General features: G+C 35.4%; 11 protein-coding genes across 11 annotated transcripts; 5 read left to right on the top strand and 6 right to left on the bottom strand.

The window, feature by feature from the left end:
- Positions 1-17: 17 nt before the first annotated feature.
- HYPBUDRAFT_153292 (WD40 repeat-like protein) lies at positions 18-1,190 on the bottom strand. The gene has a single exon (XM_020221465.1). The coding sequence runs from the start codon at positions 711-713 to the stop codon at positions 126-128; it is 588 nt and encodes a 195-aa protein (XP_020075523.1). The 5' UTR covers positions 714-1,190; the 3' UTR covers positions 18-125.
- Positions 599-1,968, bottom strand: HYPBUDRAFT_214490 (uncharacterized protein). Its single transcript, XM_020223076.1, has one exon. It carries the CDS (start codon positions 1,770-1,772, stop codon positions 774-776), a length of 999 nt encoding a protein of 332 aa, XP_020075522.1. The 5' UTR covers positions 1,773-1,968; the 3' UTR covers positions 599-773.
- Positions 1,969-2,165: 197 nt separating this feature from the next.
- On the top strand, positions 2,166-3,521 carry DIE2 (dolichyl-P-Glc:Glc(2)Man(9)GlcNAc(2)-PP-dolichol alpha-1,2- glucosyltransferase; the record flags this gene model as incomplete). The annotated part of the gene is made up of 1 exon (XM_020218764.1): positions 2,166-3,521. The coding sequence occupies one exon, from the start codon at positions 2,166-2,168 to the stop codon at positions 3,519-3,521; it is 1,356 nt and encodes a 451-aa protein (XP_020075521.1).
- Positions 3,522-3,632: 111 nt separating this feature from the next.
- Positions 3,633-5,246, bottom strand: SMI1B (Smi1bp; the record flags this gene model as incomplete). The annotated part of the gene is made up of 1 exon (XM_020220196.1): positions 3,633-5,246. One exon carries the CDS (start codon positions 5,244-5,246, stop codon positions 3,633-3,635), a length of 1,614 nt encoding a protein of 537 aa, XP_020075520.1.
- A 960-nt stretch (positions 5,247-6,206) lies between these two features.
- YST1 (40S ribosomal protein uS2) lies at positions 6,207-7,169 on the bottom strand (the record flags this gene model as incomplete). The annotated part of the gene is made up of 2 exons (XM_020222301.1): positions 6,207-6,914; positions 7,080-7,169. The coding sequence occupies 2 exons, from the start codon at positions 7,167-7,169 to the stop codon at positions 6,207-6,209; spliced, it is 798 nt and encodes a 265-aa protein (XP_020075519.1).
- A 575-nt stretch (positions 7,170-7,744) lies between these two features.
- Positions 7,745-9,663, top strand: HYPBUDRAFT_153290 (MFS general substrate transporter). Its single transcript, XM_020221464.1, has one exon. It carries the CDS (start codon positions 7,786-7,788, stop codon positions 9,544-9,546), a length of 1,761 nt encoding a protein of 586 aa, XP_020075518.1. The 5' UTR covers positions 7,745-7,785; the 3' UTR covers positions 9,547-9,663.
- A 136-nt stretch (positions 9,664-9,799) lies between these two features.
- Positions 9,800-12,014, top strand: HYPBUDRAFT_153289 (MFS general substrate transporter). Its single transcript, XM_020221463.1, has one exon. It carries the CDS (start codon positions 9,950-9,952, stop codon positions 11,966-11,968), a length of 2,019 nt encoding a protein of 672 aa, XP_020075517.1. The 5' UTR covers positions 9,800-9,949; the 3' UTR covers positions 11,969-12,014.
- An 824-nt stretch (positions 12,015-12,838) lies between these two features.
- Positions 12,839-14,722, top strand: GPI1 (phosphatidylinositol N-acetylglucosaminyltransferase; the record flags this gene model as incomplete). Its single annotated transcript, XM_020218805.1, has 2 exons — positions 12,839-13,981; positions 14,036-14,722. The coding sequence occupies 2 exons, from the start codon at positions 12,839-12,841 to the stop codon at positions 14,720-14,722; spliced, it is 1,830 nt and encodes a 609-aa protein (XP_020075516.1).
- Positions 14,723-14,833: 111 nt separating this feature from the next.
- On the top strand, positions 14,834-15,520 carry HYPBUDRAFT_140801 (uncharacterized protein; the record flags this gene model as incomplete). The annotated part of the gene is made up of 1 exon (XM_020219764.1): positions 14,834-15,520. The coding sequence occupies exon 1, from the start codon at positions 14,843-14,845 to the stop codon at positions 15,518-15,520; it is 678 nt and encodes a 225-aa protein (XP_020075515.1). The 5' UTR covers positions 14,834-14,842.
- Positions 15,521-15,570: 50 nt separating this feature from the next.
- GCN4 (amino acid starvation-responsive transcription factor) lies at positions 15,571-16,626 on the bottom strand. Its single transcript, XM_020221462.1, has one exon. It carries the CDS (start codon positions 16,516-16,518, stop codon positions 15,676-15,678), a length of 843 nt encoding a protein of 280 aa, XP_020075514.1. The 5' UTR covers positions 16,519-16,626; the 3' UTR covers positions 15,571-15,675.
- Positions 16,627-17,611: 985 nt separating this feature from the next.
- HYPBUDRAFT_153287 (uncharacterized protein) lies at positions 17,612-19,241 on the bottom strand. Its single transcript, XM_020221461.1, has one exon. The coding sequence runs from the start codon at positions 19,219-19,221 to the stop codon at positions 17,677-17,679; it is 1,545 nt and encodes a 514-aa protein (XP_020075513.1). The 5' UTR covers positions 19,222-19,241; the 3' UTR covers positions 17,612-17,676.
- Positions 19,242-19,341: the final 100 nt, after the last annotated feature.

Raw genomic sequence — 19,341 nt, 5'->3', positions numbered from 1 at the left:
AACAATGCTTCGAATCGTTCTGTAATACGGTCGGAAGACTAAGGTGAAGCTTCGTGGGGTTCAGATGGAGAGCTGTGTATTAAGCTGAGAGTTATTAAGCTATGTAATTATCAGATTAGCTAGCTTTACCTTATGGTATCACCAGTATGGCCCATTCCTTCGTGTAGATCAATTAAGCTGCTTCCATAGATGCCCGAGCCCAACCCAATAGGATTTGAGATTAGCTCGTGGCTCAGGTTCCAAAGCTTATACATCCGGACTGTAGAGTCGTTTGTTGCAACACAGATTGAATCATTATTTGGAGAAGTGGAAGCACTTAGTATTCTTAAGCTGGGGGAGGCGGGAACTATAAGTAATGGAGCCATATTGGGATACGAATATTTTGCTAATATCAAGGGAGAGTCACTATCACCAAACCCATAGGTAGCCACGATTTCTTTTCGGAAAATCGACCAATGAAGTGAGGTGACCTGGCCCTTTGTATAATGGCTGCTTAATAGTGTTCCGGAAGAGGTATGCCAAAAACGAATATTTCTATCCTTTGTACCACCTCCAGTGACTAATAATGATTTGGTCCATGGACAATAGGCCATTGCTTTAACTGCCGCTGAATGGGGGAGAATAAACTTTAAGCTGGGCTTGAATTTATCAGTGATATCCCACACTGTACAGCAATTGTCATTGGCGCCAATGGCTACTTCTGTATTATTCATATTGAGTTGAATTCCTATTTCAATGTTAGTAAATAGATGTGAGGTTCAATCATCTGGGTATTATATACCGCAAATTTGTTGTCTATGGCATTCTAGTTTACTGATCTTTGATAACGATGATATTATACCAGGTTTTGATTCGTTTATATCAAAATAAGTTACTACTCCTAATTCATCCCCAAGTAAAAACAGATTGGCCCCCGGTACCCATTGAACAACATAAACACAACTATTATGACTGAAGACTTTCAATACTTTATTTGTAACCTGGCTTATTATAAATATATTACCATTTGCTGTCGTAACTATCGAATATATCCCTTGAGAACTAGATACGCAAACAGTGACACAGTGGGGAGAGTACTCAATCTTAGCAACAGAGTTATCGGTCGACCATACATAAGCACTAGAGCCCAAACCCACCAAGACTTTGTTGGTTCGAGGAGACCACGAAACGAGATTGGAGTAGAAATCATTCCTCAATCCTGGTGCTTGTAGTATATTAGAAGCCATTAACACCTCCACATCTTTCAACTGCTCGGAGGAGTTGACTGACGATTTTTCTCCATTCTTCATGGCTTTGCTAGATACTAGTGGGGTTAATGAATGTTGATTCAATATATTAACGATATTCGAGCCTTCTAAACATCCAGAGCTAATTGATGATGACGACCCGTTCTTCGCTCTTTTATGTGAGGTAAACTTAAGAACTCTACCCATCTGCTCGTATCCAAGTGCTTGGGCAATCGCTTGATGGTGAGGACTGGTTGGCGAAGTGCCACTTGATTTCTTAGAAACCGATCCTTCTCTACCACCTGAACTAATAGACAAGAGAGAGTCGCTTGTTCCATCATTCAACGTAGACGACGGTGAATCACTTTGTACAAACATCATATCTTCACGTAAGCTTAGATCAACAACTGAGTCGGAAATGGGAGAACCACTTGTACCAACGGAGTCAGTGCTGTGTTTATATGTCAGCGGAGAAGATGAAAAAGGAATGAAACGACTACTGGACACCGGAGAGCCAGTTAACTGTGTTTGGAAAGATTTCTTCATTTTGTTGAGTTGTATTGAATCTAACTATGACCTTTTAAACGCCAAAGTAGCTTTTCATTCAAAATTGTTAAAAAACCACCATAAATTCCAAAAAAAATCAGGACTACCGATATATAATGGCTTTGGTCAAGTACTCTCTTCTTAATACAAGGCAAGACTTAATAGCAAGGCGTTGGTGATATAGAAAGAAGTATTAGGAAATGGTGGTTTTATTTGTGTTTTAAGTAATTTGCAACTATTAAAAAATTAGTGTGAGCAGCAAAATGAGAGTTGTTGATGATTTTTCATGTTTTTTCCTACACGTTTTCCATTTGATCTAGCTTTGACCATAGAATTTGCTCCATTGAATCAGAAGCCTAGCTGTGGAAGGTATTAGGGTGGTGCTTCTGGAAAATGGGTAATCTCCAATACATCTTAGTGTCGTTTTTGATACTAACCAGTGCTATTATATATCGATTAGTTGCACTTCGAGTTACGGAACCATTTATCGATGAAATTTTCCATTTACGCCAGTGTCAAACTTACTGTGACTATAGATTTGACGAATGGGATAATAAGATCACAACTCCTCCAGGGTTATATTTGTTAGGGTTTGCTTATACCAACTTGATACGGGTGATTGGGATGAATTCTTCCAGCTTGGATGCTATATGTGCAGATAAGAACATATTGAGATCTTTGAACTTGGTTGGGGGACTTGTTGCTTTCCCCTTCTTTCTTTGGTTATTGAAGAAAAACAGTAATTATAGTTTTTGGATCTTGAATGTTATAACGATTCCCTTGATATTCCCTTACTACTTTCTTTTCTATACTGACGTATGGGCAAGCATTCTTATATTGGCATCATTAGTACTTGGAGTTACTCCAGTATTTAAGGACTTGCACGTTAATATTGCATTAAGTGGAATACTTGCGTTCGTTAGTTTATGGTTCAGACAAACTAACATTATTTGGATTGCGTTTGTAATGTCACTTGTTATTGGAGAACGCTCTAAAACGGACGGCTCAATTGTTGGCAATTTTGTTAGTTTTGTTAAGCAATTCTTCAATGATTGGTATTTAACGCTTCCATATTTTGCAAATATTGTGTTATTTGCTATATTCATTAAGAAGAATGGTGGGGTAGCTTTTGGAGATAAAGATAACCATACTATTGGGTTACATCTAGTTCAAGTATTTTACTGTTTTACTTTTATAATTGGGTTGTCTTTGCCGCTTTGGTTGTCAGTAAACCATTTGAAGAAATACGCAAGATTTACAGTTCTTGGTAATTACGGATTGAATCTTGTTATTACAGTCATTTCGTTTACTTTGATCAAATACATTATTGATAACTATACCATTGTTCATCCATTTTTGTTGGCTGATAACAGACATTATACATTTTACATCTATAGAAAGGTGTTGAAACATCCCATGAGTTTTATTGTTACTGTACCGTTATATCATTTTTCATTATGGAGTATAGTTGAGATTTTAAATTCCAGTGGTCTCTTAAATCCTATGAATATAATCACGTTTGTCGCCGGTACAATCCTTACAATTATTCCTTCACCATTATTCGAACCGAGATATTACATTGTGCCATTTATATTTTTCCGTATTTTTAGTAAGCCTCAACAAGACTCAAGCCAGTTATTTGAATTTTATTGGAACATGCTTATTAACTCGATTTTGTTTTTTGTCTTCTTTAGCTACGAGTTCAAGTGGGCAAGTGAAGGAGATCTTATACAAAGAATTATTTGGTAAACTTTACATTATTGTATAGATATTTATGAATAACTTTTGTAAGAGCCAATAAAAAAAAAAAAGAAAAAAAAGAAAAAGATAAAAGGATAGACAACTTTAATAGATTGAATTTCATATTCTTGTCAGGTATTTCTTAGAGTCACGATCGTTATCTAACTCATCATGTAGTTCATTACCCGAGTCTTCATCTTCTATGATATTATCTAGTAAATTATTATCTAAATTAGTTTCTTTATTGACGACTTCATTTGATAAAGGACTTTTGACGGAAGGAACACTCAGTTTTCTTGAATGATTTTTTAAAGGCAATTCTGATTTGTTTAAGTCGTCGATATTAGTCAAGTTACTATTTATATAATCATCGATTGAGTTTAAATTGATCGAGTCTAAATCATTTAAGTTATTCAGATTACTTTTCAAATCTTTAATTAAAATTTTTATATCATCATTTTGTTTTGAATCATCATTCAATTTATTAAGCCAATTTTTAATTGATCTATTTTTCAAAACTTCTAAATAGGATAATTCCTCTCCATTACCATTACTTTTATGATTATTATTATCATTTATCACTTTATTTATGAAAATCAATTCACCCTCTGAACCAAACATATCATCACCATCATTTTCATTCCATTTTTTAATTGACCAATTGCCCATTTCTAAATCATTAGCAAAAATTAATAAGAAATCACCAAAATTATCAGCAATAAGATATTTAGTATCAAAATCTCTACCAAATAATATAACTTGACCCCATTTCCCATTACCAGTAGTAGGAGGGCTCAAATCAAGACCGATACAATTACCAGTTTGATCAGTTATTATTGGAATCCACATTGGATGGGCGTAAGTTGAATGAATACAATCCGGAGGTATTGAACGCTGTTGAGGAATATGATTTGATGCAGAGGAAGAGGAAGGAGAATGTTTCAAGTTAGGAAAGTTTGAATTATTTGAATCGATGGAAGATCTAATATGATTCACATTATGATTTTCTGAATGATTCGTTAAAAGAGAAGAACGATGGCCCAAATCAAGAGACGAAGCAGAAGAAGTTGGACCAGAGTACGGATGAGAACCGAGAGGCGAAATCGGAGTTGGAGGAGATTTATTCTCGGAAGTGGATTGATTTAATTGATTTTGATTATGACTTAATTGTAATTTTTTCAATTCTTGCAATTTATTATTCAGTTTAATTTGGGATAATTCATTATTCAAATTTTTAGCAACTTTCCTCCAGTTCTCTGTCATTACTACAATTTCATCAATTGACATTAATTTTAATCCAAATATCAAGCCTCCACTACCATTATCATTAAAATTAGATTGTCCATCGGTTAATTTGAAAAATTCAATCAAACAATTTGGTACTTTAACTCCTAAATCTTTTTGAAAATCATTCAAATCGGATACTGTGCAAGGACTTGATAATGAACTATTCAAATCGGGCGAGTATTTAGTTAACCAATTCTTAATATGTCTCCAAGCTAATCTAACTTCATGAACGCCATCAATTTGTTGACTAAATTGATGTTCATTTTCAAGACCAAAAGAACCACCTCCGAATCCAGTTACGCTTTGATTGTGATGGGAATATAGAAGGTTTTCTTCACTTTCAGGTTTATTTATTCTATTAAACGATTTTCTAGAATCAAATTCAGAATATTTATCATTGGTACTTATTGAATAAATAAATTCCTGGAACTTTTTGGATAGCTTCATCTTACTCTCTGGAAACTTATACTTTTAACAAAGTCCTACTTTCAATAAGACTTATAACAAATATTTATAATAAGTTGAAACAGTTTCCATACATTAAACCGGCATTTAAAACCTCCCAGAAACAAAACATACCCGTTTTAGTGATAAACCGAAAAAAACGAGAATCACGTATTTTTGAATTTAAACTCGCGTCTCCAGCAAAAATGCTTCACGATAACAAGGCTCGAGGCTACAACTACAGCAGTATAAAGGTTACATTTACGGGTGGGAATATAACCCGGGCATGAAGTGCTAATTTTATGGGGGAAAAGAAACACGATAAACCGGGTTTTGTTGATCTGGGAAAACCCCATTAAAACAAACAATGCTTCAAAAACCATAAAAAGTATAAACAAAATATATGGGGGAACAATCCTACCGATAGAAAGTAAGCTTTAAAGAATACCTTTAAAGAATACCCGGTAGTATCTGGAAAAAAGAAAGGGGGTCATTGAAAGTAGTCTATTTCATTTGTTTGAAAGTGATCAGAACGATTACCAACAATATAACGAAACTGTGTAAACACATGGCGACTAAAATCAACTAGGTTTTATTTGATTTTAAGGGCATTATCCGTGGTAACTAAATTAAAGAAGAAAGTAGAAGTAGGGAAAATGGTGATGGGATTGCAGAGTTTTTATATTGAGCAGATGAGCTGCGGGTAACCTTTGAAAAAAAAATAGTTAACTACAATAACTATAACTAGAATAAGTTAACTTTTTAATGAATATAAGATTAAATATTAATAGATTATATGATTTTTTTTTATATTAAAACTAAAACCTAAACTATAGTAACATAAAGACAGCTGAACTGACCTAAGGAGAGTTTTTTTTTTCTTTTTTAACGATAAAACGGGGGTTTAATATATATTATAGAAGGAAAAGCAGGATATATACTTTAATGATTTAAATATATAACTTACCAGTTAGAAGCAGCAGCTTCTTCACCAGCAGGAGTGACACCAGAATCAGCCCAATCTTCAACATTAGTTTCAGCAGTGTCCCATTCAGCTTCAGCTTCAGCAACTGGAGCTTCAGTAGATTCTTCAGCATCACCAGCTCTGGCTTCTTCAGCAGTAGCTTGTTCAACTTCTTCAGGATCTCTGTAGAAATATAAATCTGGCATGACAGACCATTCAGTAGTTCTATCTGGGATAACACCTCTTAATCTTAAAACTTCTCTAGCTAATAACCACCAGATTAAACCAATGGAGTGTTTACCTTTATTATTACAAGGAATAGCAACATCAACGTATTCAGTTGGAGAATCAACATCGGTTAAAGCAATAACTGGAATGTTAACGTAAGAAGATTCTTTGATAGCTTGAGCATCAGTTCTTGGATCAGTAACAACAACTAATCTTGGTTCTTTGAAAGATCTAGTGATATAATTGGTGAAGTTACCTGGGGTGAATCTACCAGCAATTGGAGTAGAACCGGTGTGAGCAGCAAATTTTAAAACAGCTCTTTGACCAAAAGTTCTTGATGAACAAACAGCAACATCAGAAGCATTTGGAATAGCAGCAATAATTCTAGCAGCTAAAACAATTTTTTCCCAAGTTTTACCAACGTTAATAACGTTAACACCATCTGGTCTGGTTTTATAAACATATGGTTTGTTGTGAACCTAAAAATATTGTTAGTATATCATCTTATCATTTGAAACGTCGAAATAAGGACCGTTCTTTCGTTTTCTTCTCTTCTCATCATTCATCACTCATTCATTCTTCAGTTCCCCCTTCATTCTTTACCAGTCCTTAAACTTTTCAAAATTTTTCAAATCGGTACATACTTGAACATTCTTGGAACCCAAGTGAACGTTGGCAGCTAATAATAATTTAGCATCTTCTGGAGTTAAATCGAAGGAAGCAGGTAAGGACATCTTTGACGGTGATTCTATATTATATGCTAAAGGATCGAATACTATCTTCTTAACTGTTACTATAAAAGTACCTCCTTTAGGTGGTTTTTTTTTTTCAGAGAAAGGAAAAAATTTCTTACTGGGTTTTGGGTTCCAATGAGAAAATCTGATGAAAAATTTTGTTACTAGGACTGTGTACAGGTTGAAACCGCCAGAAAGTTAGCGATGCGGGCACGTGACCGCGCTTTTGGCTCCCTTTAACTAGACCCACACCGCGCGGTGCACGGGCGCCCCTTCGGACGGCCTCGAGTGACGGCACGTGCGAGGAAGGGCGCCAGCCCTAGGTCGCAGAAAATCGGCCTTTTTTGACACTCCGCACAACAAGCGACACACCTGCCGAATGGAGCAAGCTGTAATTCGCGGGAGCCGTCCGGGTGTACGGTGGAATTATTCCGCTGTCGGTGATAACCCGGGACCAGGTTATCACCGACCCGTATATCTTTCTACATTGGAATATATATATAGACAGATATTTATAGATAGTTACTTATATATATATATATATACATATATATATACATATAGGGAAACCTTGGGAAAACTTCGTTGCTACTGTTAGTTGGTCATATACTTTAATATGGATTCAGATAACGAGGCAGCCCCTTTGATTCCGCATAACCCAAGGGTGCTGGCATCAAACCCCGATAACGATGTCTTATTAGAAACTGCAATCAACGATGCTCTCCAGTCGTTTCAGGACCCAGAGCTGGGAGAAGAAGAAGATGAGGATGTTATTTGGCTCAGAGAACAACGGGAGTTGAATAAAAGTTTGCACTGGGCGAAAAGACCATCAGCTTTGCAGATTGGAGGAATTTTATTTTTTGCAGGACTCATTTCTAATTTCCTTCAGCCAAGTTTAGAGAGTATCTATAATAAACTAGCTTGCAATTCGTTAATTGAAGAAGGACGTGATGGTACCTGTGATCCTGCAGAGGTGCAAGTATTTCTTTCAAGTTTTAATTCAATAGTATTAATTTTATCACTGATTGTTTCAATTATAACTGCTACTCAATACGGTAGATTATCTGATATATACGGGCGTAAACCATTTATAATATTTGCTTTTGTCACTATATCATTATCGACTTTATTGAGTTTCTACCTTATCAGTCATTATTCAACATTTAAATTTGGTTGGTTGGTTTTTTCAAATGTTATAGCCACCATTGGTGGTAGTATTCCTACGTTATTGGCAATTTGTAAAGCTTATATTAGTGATGTTTCTGAACCTCATGAATTGGTTTATAGTTTTGGGTTGATTGTAAGTGCTACTTCGCTTGGATTCTCCATTGCTCCTCTTATAACTAGTTTAATTTTCAGAATTCATGATTACTTTCCGAATCCAGGATCCTCATCTACTTTACAGCAAATTGATAATTTTGAATTTATTCCAATTAAAATCGGTGCTATTTTAATGTTATTACTCACTCTATATACAATTATCCTACTCCCTGAATCAAGAGGAACCAAGGCCAAAGCCAAGTCAAGAAGCTTACTGATTTCAAATTCCCCAGAAAGTCAATCATTACTTTCGCATTTGAAATTTTGGCATTATTTGAAAATAATGGTTTTACCTTCTGATTCGGTCAAATCTTCTATCCCCCAGAAATCTTTAACAAAGGCGAGGTTTTTATTTCTTTCTATCAATTTTATAAATACAATTAATCTGAGTATCCATATGGGACTTGCTACCTTGCTTGATCAATACGGTATCTTCAAGTTTAATTGGACTACTCCAGATATCGCTGGTGTAAGTTTTTTGACTTCAATTGCAAGGATTATCGTTTTAGCAGTTATAAGTCCTTTCCTCTATAATTTTTTATTCCTTAAAGTATTCAAATTGAAAACAAAAGATGATAAACTAGATAAAGTTGATTTCAATATGATTTTCATTGCTTTGTTTTTCCAAATCATTGGTCTTTTCTTCCTTCCTTTTGCCTCCTCTAGCTCTCAAATGGTCTTTTGGTATACTTTGTCTCTGATTTGTTATATTTTGGATCCTACTCTCAGCTCGACAAGCTTGAAATATCTCTCTGAACAAAAAGCTGGTGAGTACTTTGGTGGAGTGTCGACTTTTGGTAACATCGGTACCTTGATTATCCCTCCGGTTGTTTTCGTGGTTTATTCCTTCGGGGTTCGTTGCAACTTTGCCGGAATTGTGTTTTGGCTTTGCTCGTTGTTTTCCATCTTAGCCTTGATCGTGGTCAGTATCGGTGAATTCATGATCAAAGACCAAGAATATGGCACAGTTGAAATCAATCCACTTGAAAATCACCATTCTGAGTCCGAAGCAGACAATCGAAAAATTGCTGCAAATGTCTTAGTCTCAGCTGCCTGAGCCTGCCACGTTCATTTCTCTTTCTCCCCTGTTTTACTACACTTTTACTACATTTAGTGCTTCACTTCTATATGTCTATATACATAGTTATGCTTTAATTATACACTAATCTATTAATCTTATTGCTAATAGCAATTTCTAAATAAGGCACCACCAAAATTTTTTTTTCCATCGGAATTTCAATTACTCCTTGCGAAAAATCAACAAACATTTATCTTATACTCCAAATTAGTAATTATTGATAAGGATACTGTTGCTATTCAACCCTATTGCCCTCTAAAAGCCTATTGATCCTTCGGCGAGATCCAACTGACTGATCTGGATATTTATAAGTGGAATACACTGGTGGTGTTCTTTGTTAAACTGTGGAAATTTACAGATTGAAAATTTGAGCTTTATCAACATGTCAAATCATAGTATTAGCTCGGAAATCGACCCCCTAATTCCCGAATCCCATTCTAATTATGATTCAGTAGATGATGGTCAACCTTTCCATACCAAAGACCGTGATGTTGCACAGCTAAATCCAGATTATGCAGCCAATATTGGGCATGCTGCTACCGATTTCTATGAAGCGGTGATCGAAGAGGAACATCAGGATTCAAATATAGAACAAGATGAAGATGTGGTTTGGCTCCAAGAACAACGGAGTATGAATAAGACAATGCATTGGTTCAAAAGACCATCAATATTTATGGTGGGAGTATTAGTGTTCTCTGCTGCGTTTGCAAGCGGGAGCGGTGAATCAACAAGACAAATGTTGTCGTTGAAATTGGCTTGTAATTATTTGGCTCGTTCAAACCCAAATGGACACTGTGATCCGAGAAATGCACAAGTTTTGGTTTCAAATTTACAAATGTTCTATAGTATATTTGGTGGGTTAACAATGATGTTTGCCTCTGGTAAAATCTCACCTCTTTCTGATATATACGGTCGAAGATTGTTTTTAAGACTATCAATACTTGCATTACTTCTTGCTAGGTTTTCAAGATTTCTCTTAATGTTCAACTTTCCTTATTTGAGGTTTAATTTGATGGTTTTGACAGAAGTTTTGGGGAATTTATGCGGAGGGTTGATCACTTTGATCTCAATTACAAATTGTTATATTAGTGATGTTGTCGAACCCCATCAGAGAATTTACTGTTTAGGTTTGAATATTGCGTTTTTATTCATTGGCTACTCAACTGGACCATTAGTTGGAAATTTCTTGCTCAAACTTGCTGATTTATATCGTCCGGGGAAACAGCATCAAGGCTCAACCCAATCTTTGTTTGAAACTGATCTTTCAATCAATAGAAATGAGTTTGTCCCATTACAATTCGAAATATTTATATTTGTATTAGCTGCTTTATTCACATTATTCATATTACCAGAATCAAGATCTTCTAAAGCGAGAAGAAAGTCAAGAACTTTATCAAGATCACTGTCAAGATCGCTGATCAATGCTTCTGCTTCCCAAGAATCAAATTCAATGGGTACTTACCTTTGGTCATTCTTGAACACCATCAACTTTTTAAAACCTATCCGTCTACTTTTCTACCCTTCAGGAGTTGTCAATCCTAGTAACTACCATCGTATTAACCGAGACCGCACAGTCGTGATTATTCTCTCATTCTGCGAGTGTTTTCTAACCGGCCTTGGTATAACATTACAGGAAATTAATATACTATATGGTGTTTATGTATTTGGCTGGACTTCCAAAGACATTGGCCACTTATTGGCAATCGCATGTGCAACAAGGGCTTTCACTTTGATGATATTATCTCCAATAATCACCCGTCGCTTCTTACAAGGATATATGGGATTTAGAACTCTCAAAAATCAATTTGATATGATCGATTTCACGATGGCATTCTGCGCTTTCATTTTGGAAGCTATCGGCTTGACTTGCATGGCCATGGCCCCACAGACCAGGTTCTTCTTTGGCTCTCTACTTTTCACAAGTTTTGGTGCATTGGCAAGCCCGGCCTTGAACTCCTCAACCATCAAGTTCTATCCAGAATCAAAAATTGGTGAGGTTTTTGGAGGTTTATCTTTACTCAAGAATGTGTTTGCTCTTCTAGGCCCCACTGTATTTTTAACCATCTACAAGAAATCGGTTCTCAGTTGGAATATCCCCTATGTTTCCTTCTTGGTTGGTGCAAGTCTAATGACACTAATGGCAATTCTTCTAGTCTTTGCTAAACGATTACTTCGTCTAGACAAGAACCTGGACCCAATGATATTGACAAGAAGTAACTCTGTGGCTTCTTTACAATCCCTCATGGACGGCAGTCCAACAACTCAAAGCAATGATACCAATAGACCCAAAATAAAAGGATCACGATCCGGTTCTTTCTCAAAGTCTCCAGCTAATAATACTGCTCATGCGAAATCCGTCCGCAGATCGAGCAGTTTCAACCAAACCGGATTCAGTCGATAGTCTTAACTTTGTAAGCTTAAGTTTTATTCTATAAAATCAATACTTCTATTAAGTATTTCATATACTGTAGATTTGGCAGCTTTTGGCAGCCGTTGTCAGCTTTTGGCAGTTTTGACAGTCCACGACATCAATAGAATGTTGACGCGGTGGAATTAGAATTTCGAAAGCTTGTTATTCCATCACATAAGCTTATTCAACAGACCATTCAATCGTTTTAGCTTCACCGAGTTTATGAATAAGAGGTTGAAGAATGATTTAGCTGTTTGTTAACAGGAGAAAATTCAATCATAAAGGCCTTATGTCACTAAATGCAGAAGTTATCACAAATAGTTTTCAGAAAATTGCATGTTCAACATATCTTCAAATCATATCAATTGTTTATTCAGAGAGTCTTAGCATTAGGCTAATTAATTCATTAATTTTAATTTTAAGCATTTTTTGGGGAGTATATTTTGCAGTTAACCAAATATTCATTGATAAATATCCTTTAATCCACGTTGAAGCAAGTTTGCAACCCGAGGAATTAGTTAAGCCGGTTACCAAGCATTACATTAGGGAAGATATAGGAAGTGACTTAGAAGATAATATAGTCAGTGAAATAGAGGAGTCAAGTATTGTCAAAGAAGAAGACTTTGCCTTTTTACAAAACCATTATACAAATACTACCAAGAAGAAATTTGTTCTTAGACTAAGTCCCCTGCCAGGACCAGCAGCAGACTCCGAATCACCTTACGATAGCGATACTAATATCAATAACGAGTCGAAGGATATACTTACACTTTTGGATCACAAACAGTTCTATAAAAATTTGAATAACAGCTCTCAGTATTTAAGACGGGATAGTTTTTCAAAATAAAGATAGACATGACGATGAACTATCACATTTATTTCCCACAAGACTTATTGAATAAGAAATCGAGATCCAAATCGCTTTACTTATTAGGATTTCATTTCAAAAACATTTTTATTATAATCCAAGTAATCAACTCTCCTAGGATTCCTCAATTAAATTTTCCATTATCAAAAGGTCTAGAAGTGCTTGGGACTTTGAACAAAGCAAATGAAGGCTCATTGTCATTGAAGTATGATAATACAACTAATTATCCGGTGGTAGATACCTCGTTCAAGGATGAAACATATACGGTAATCGTTTTCGATCCACCAAACTTCAAGAATTTGGAATACTTCTCCATTAACCCAATTCTATTGCAATCCACCGGGTTTGAGAAAAATACCAATTATGGATTGACTTCAAAGCTAAACCACTATGAACCTCTAAAATCGAAAAGTGAGTACTATTCTATAAGTGATGAGATTGTTCTTGATAAGTTGAATCAATGTTTGAGAATTAGATACAACTTTGACCGGATGGGATCAAAACCATCTAGAGGAATTGTTTCAACGAACAAAGTATCCCATTACATTTTCGATTCACTAAAGTATATCGCTATGATATTTCAAATTCTTACCATCTGGTTGATTAAGGTAATCAATTATAAATTTTTCGAAAAATCAAGTTTAACTGATGTGCTGGAAACTTTCAAGCAACTAGATTTAAGGTTGCGACAGGTCAATTACTTCCCTATCCAGTTTTTATGTTATTATGACAAATCGATTCTATATAATAAGGATTCTGAATTTTTGAAAAACATTGAGATTCCCTTTTTAAACTCAGACCTAAATATAAATAACTCAAACTACATCAATTTATATAATTCTCTTTGGTTGATAGTAAATGACGTTTTGATTGGTATGACTTTTTACAGGATAATAATTGAAAATTATGATTTTTTGAATAGTTTCATAAATGAGGTTATAATCAAAAAGCTCTTATTTCAAGAGTTTTACGATACGATTGAATGGGTCTCTTTTGACCACCCAGCAGGGTTTAAATTGAATAATGAATTAGGTCAATTTATGGGAGATTTATTTCTATGGACTTTAAAGTTTTGGAAAATGATATTCACTGATGGCTTGATGATAAATATGAAAGACTCAAAAATATTATTATCAGTTGGTAAAGATTATGACAAAGTCATATTCAGTATAATTAGGTTTCATTTGAAGATCTTATGTTATGGTGGGTTGACTTTTTTATTGAGTGCAATAGTTGATTATATTAAAATCATAACTTTTCACCTTCATTGTTTCTATTATACATCCACAAGAATATATAATAGGCAAATAGAAACTATTAAGTCGCTATTTCAATTGTTTCGAGGGAAAAAGTATAATTTATTAAGAAACAGAATTGATTCTCTAGAGTTGAGTGAAAGATTTGAAATAGATCAATTGTTATTAGGGACCTTACTATTTATGGTCTTGATCTATTTACTACCTACAGTTTTTGCATTTTATCTTATGTTTTTCATAATAAGAATTATTATATTGACCTTGAATAATTTTATCGAATCGGTTATAACATTTATAAATTTCATACCTTTATTCATCATATTGCTTAAATTTAAGAATTCAAATCGTTTACAAGGTGGAATAACCATAAACTTTTTATCCAATGTTGGTGATGTCAATTATCTTTGTTTGAGTAACAAATCATTAACTTATAATGAAATATTAAGGAATTTTTATAAATTATTCAAGATCATTAACTTCAAATCGAATATCTTGAAAGATTTTTTCCTTGGTAATTTAATTTTCCTAAATGATTTGAAAACCTTAAAGTTCAATTACTTAATGATACCCAAGAATTACGATAAAACCATTGAAGTTTGGAATCATTTCAAAACTAAATAGCTTCTAATAAAAATGAATTTTATACTTGGTGTACGGGTGTAGTCTTTGCAACGAAGAAAAATCAATTGAAATGAAAAACTATCAACAGATTATTACTTCATAGCGATGAACCCGAAAAGCATGTCAGAAACAAAAGAACAACATTCCACGATATATATAAATAATTTGAATGATAAGGTGAAGATCGATAGACTAAAGGAGACGCTTTATAAGAAATTCCGCAAGTATGGAAACATAATACAACTCAGTGCCCATAAGAATCTTAAGATGAAAGGGCAGTGTTTTATAACGTATGATAACGCCAAATCAGCAGAAGAAGCAATCAAGGGATTGGCTGGAGAGAAATTGTATAAGAAGGAGCTTCAAATAACGCATTCTAAGGAACCACTGGATGAATACTACATAAAAGTTCTAGAAGATGGCGATAAAGTTGAGCAGCGGAAAGAATTAAAGAGACAAAGAAATAAAGAAGAAGAGAAAGAGAATAAAGGGAAAGAAAAGAGAACTGACCAACAGCCTAATAAGAGAGCTGGTAATGCTAACTATTGGCAATCATTACCACCAAATCACACTTTGTTAATACAAAATTTGAAGGAAGGAGTGCTAAAGGAAGACTTAGAAGATTTATTTGAAGAGTATGATGGATTTAATAATCTTAGATTTGTTAAAGTGAGAAATTTAGCGTTCATCGATTTTGATAATGAGATACTATCGAAAACCTGTCTTGAGTCTATAAGCCTAGAAGAGTTAAAGCAAAAATTTGGCAATGAGCTTATACTAAGCTTTGCAAAAAAATAATTACATAGAAATATAAGGTTTAATATTATGTATTTTGTATATAAAAAAAGCACAACAAGAACTGAAAACGTTTTTTTTTTTTTTTTTTTAATTTTTGATCTAAAACAATTGATGGGATTTCTGAAGGGACAAACAAATATATAAAAAGCAAAAGTTTAATAGTCAACACCGTTCATAGATAATAATTCTCTCAATCTAATAACTTCATTTTCCAAGCTAGTTTTATCATTTAATAAATCTTCAACCTTCTTTTCTAATTGAGACATTCTTTCCATTTTTCTTGCTCTTGATCTTCTGGCGGCTTCAGTGTTTTTAGCACGTTTTAAAGCAGCTGGATCAGAAGAGTCAATTGCAATTGGGTCCAAATCTTGGGCTTTTTGTTTTTTAGCAAAAGCAGTTACACCCAAGTGGTCAACCTTCTTCTTAGGTTTGGAAATACGATTAGATTTGATAGAAGAAGCTTTAGTAGATTGAGAAACATCATCCATTATAGGAGTTGAATCAAAAGATTCTGGGGAACTCTGGGTGGTGGTGGTTTGAGGAGGCTCCATGAAAAGCACTTCATCCAAATCTTCATCTTTAACAATGGTAGAAGATAAATCTTCACCATTATTTTGATGATCACCAAAAAGAGAAACCCAGTCATCTTTTGAGTTAACTTTTGACCCATCAATAATAAAGTCCAATTCATCAAACATAGGCGTGTGATCCTGGAATTGGTCCCTATCCTCCAATGAAGTTGAAAACACAGAATCCAACACATCGGAATGGATATTGAACGGAGAAGTTGCGCCTTGTTTAGGAGCATCATCACCAGCAGGCAAGTGAGAGGACAATTCACTCACCGCTTGATCTTTAGAGTACTGACGAGCAGGCAAAGCTTCAACAGCTTGATGTTCCCCAACATCTTGATTTGGGTGAGGAGCAGCAAATAAATCGGCAGATTCAAACATTGAATCTCCAGATAATATCATTGGGTTTGAAGCAGATTGTGACATCTTGATAGTAGTAATAATAGTAGATAGAGTAGATAGAGTAATAATTAGTAATATAAGTTAGTAAACTGGATATTTTTTGATCTTTTTTTTCAAGTATAGACTTTTTTTCAAGCAACAGATAGAAACGTCATAATGGACGGGTATAATTTAGTATCACGATAACATATTGAAAGAGGGGTTTGATAACAACAACTTTATTTAATATCAATAGATTAAATAAACTTTTTTAATTTAATTTTTTATTTATATATAATAATAAAATAAAAACTTTTAACTTTTAGAGGGGGGGTTAAAAATTTAAGCACACATTTTAACACAAAGTACTTTTAAACAATCAGGGGAAGGAATAATAATAATATAGTATGAGAAATAATAGTAGTAGAAGTATTAGTTTTTGTTGTTGTTGTTGTTGTTGTTGTTGTTGTTATATAAAGAAGAAAAAAGTGAAATTTTTTTCTAAAGCGAGTGGGAAATGCGTGGATTAAATACAAAAAATTTTTTTTCACTCAAATCAAGCTAAGCGCGGTGTGAAAATTTTTCATTCGAAAAGGGGATCCAGACCGTGCTGAGGTTTACGCCCAGCCGTGGCCCGGCTCTCCCCAAGGACAATGCGTCCTTGGTAAATCTGGGACCCGTCTTTTCGGATGAGTCATCAGAGCTTACTGATACGGACGATACGAGAGGTTTGATGGAGGCCCCGTCTATTGCACTGGAGACCCAGGGGATGGGGGAGCTTCGTAGGTGGCCAGTGGAGGGCCAGTAGGTAAATCGTATCCTGTTGGACCAGGCCAATCCCCGGTTTAATTACCGGTACCGGCGAGTGGTTAAATTAGTCGGACGTGATCATGTGACGCGCGCACGTGACACCGGCGGCCGGTCGGCGGCGATAAGCGGGGATAACGGTTTGTGGTGTACCGGTGTATACTTTACGGTTGGTCAGATATTTTGCAGCAATTGCTAGACATGGACGATTGTTATTCGGTTACTATTTTACTGTGATATGTGTATTCACTGTGATATGTGTATTCACTGTGATATGTGTATTCACTGTGATATGTGTATTCACTGTGATATGTGTATTCACTGTGATATGTGTATTCACTGTGATATGTGTATTGTGGTTGATGAGGTATGTTTATTTACTTGTTATGCGAGCATCTATTTAACTCTAAACCACTTTGGAAGCTTATTACCTTTTGCATCTTTCTTGACTTGATTGGTGATCTTGTTTGGATTGCCGGTGGGAGGAGGAGTCTCGGCTTCGTCGTCCAAGTTGGCGCGGTTGTTTTCAAGAACCATTTCGGGAAGATGGGAGCTGTCGGAGATGGTCAATTGGTCTTCTTTTAGAAACTGGGCGGATGAGTCGATTGGCTGATTGTACTCCCAAATCAAGGTTATTTGTGAGTTGATTTGGAAGTCGCTCATATCGTGAAGTTTCGTGCTGTTGTCCTTGAAGGTTTGTCCCAATTTGGTGAAGGGAGGGTAACCTAGTTTCAAAGTGTAATTGTTGATGAACTTGCTTAATAGTAATTCATCGATTTTTTTCAAGATTTGGCCGAATTTAATGGTTTCGCCATTTTCGAAATGGAATTGCAAAATCGATTGGTTGGGGAACTTGACCCTGATGGTGTATGCTTCGGGTAAGCTTTTGATTTGTTTGGTCTTTTTGGGTTTGGCGCTGTTGGCGATTATTTGCTGATATTTCTGTGCTTGGCCGATAGTCATTTCGTAGTCTTCGTCCGGGTTTTCGTAAGTTTTTGATCGACTTGACGCTTTGAACAATTGGGGAGTGGTCGATACAGCATTGGCTTCTCTTGGAGCAATTACTGGTCTGACAGAATCTTTCGGGGTAGCTTTTCTTTCTTCTCTTTCAGCTTTTTCTTTTCTTTCTCTTCCAAATTTTTCTTTTCTGTCAGCTTCTCCTTCAACTTTTTCTTTTCTTTCTCCTTCAACTTTTTCTTTTCTTTCTCCTTCAACTTTTTCTTTTCTTTCTCCTTCAACTTTTTCGTTTCTGTCAGCTTCTTCTTCAACCCGTTTGTTATCTCTTTCAGCTTGTGCAGCCTTTCGCTCAACTTCTCTCTGGGCGTCTCGTTCGGCTTCCAAGGCTTGTCTCTTTCTTTGCTGCTCCAATTGCATCCCGACTATTTTCTGCTGCTCTTTGACCAAATCACTGTTGTCCCTCTGCGCAAATCCAATTCTCACCACCAAACTAGATACGTCTCCCAAAAGACTATTCAACTTAACTCCCAACTCATTCTTGGATTGACTCAACTTATAATCCATCACCACAACCACCAAATCATATACACCAGCGTCATACTCCAATAACCCAGCATCCAACTCATTCACCAAATCAAGCACCGTCTTACCATTGTCTATCTTAATAATCTTAGTACTGGAACCACCATTGGTCTCATTGATTATACATTTCAATGAGATAACCTTGGGTGTTCCAGCCGAATCTCCCTTGGGACCAGTCTCCAACTTCAACTTGGAGTTATTGATCAAATTAGTTAATCTAATTGGTAGCAAATTATCGATCTTCTTCCCATTTGAATAAACCATTGCCTTTGGGTATTCGCCGGCATCCAAACCAAACTTCTTTAATGCCTCTTGCACCAACTGGTTCACAGTCGTCGACTTGGTCACAGACACCTTCTTACCCACATTGTTCAAACTCACATTCAATACTATTGACGACATGGTGGTTTAATGATGGCAAATGCTAAATATACCCTTCACCTTGAATTTATTCATTTAAAAAAGAACCCAGACCAACCTGCAAAATGCACCTACGCATAAACCTGCAAATGGGTCACTCCA

This window comes from Hyphopichia burtonii (assembly GCF_001661395.1).
Source record: "Hyphopichia burtonii NRRL Y-1933 unplaced genomic scaffold HYPBUscaffold_5, whole genome shotgun sequence".
NCBI classification, from domain to species: domain Eukaryota; kingdom Fungi; phylum Ascomycota; class Pichiomycetes; order Serinales; family Debaryomycetaceae; genus Hyphopichia; species Hyphopichia burtonii.
Note: the sequence above shows the minus strand (reverse complement) of the source record. Positions and strands in the feature narration are given on the sequence as shown.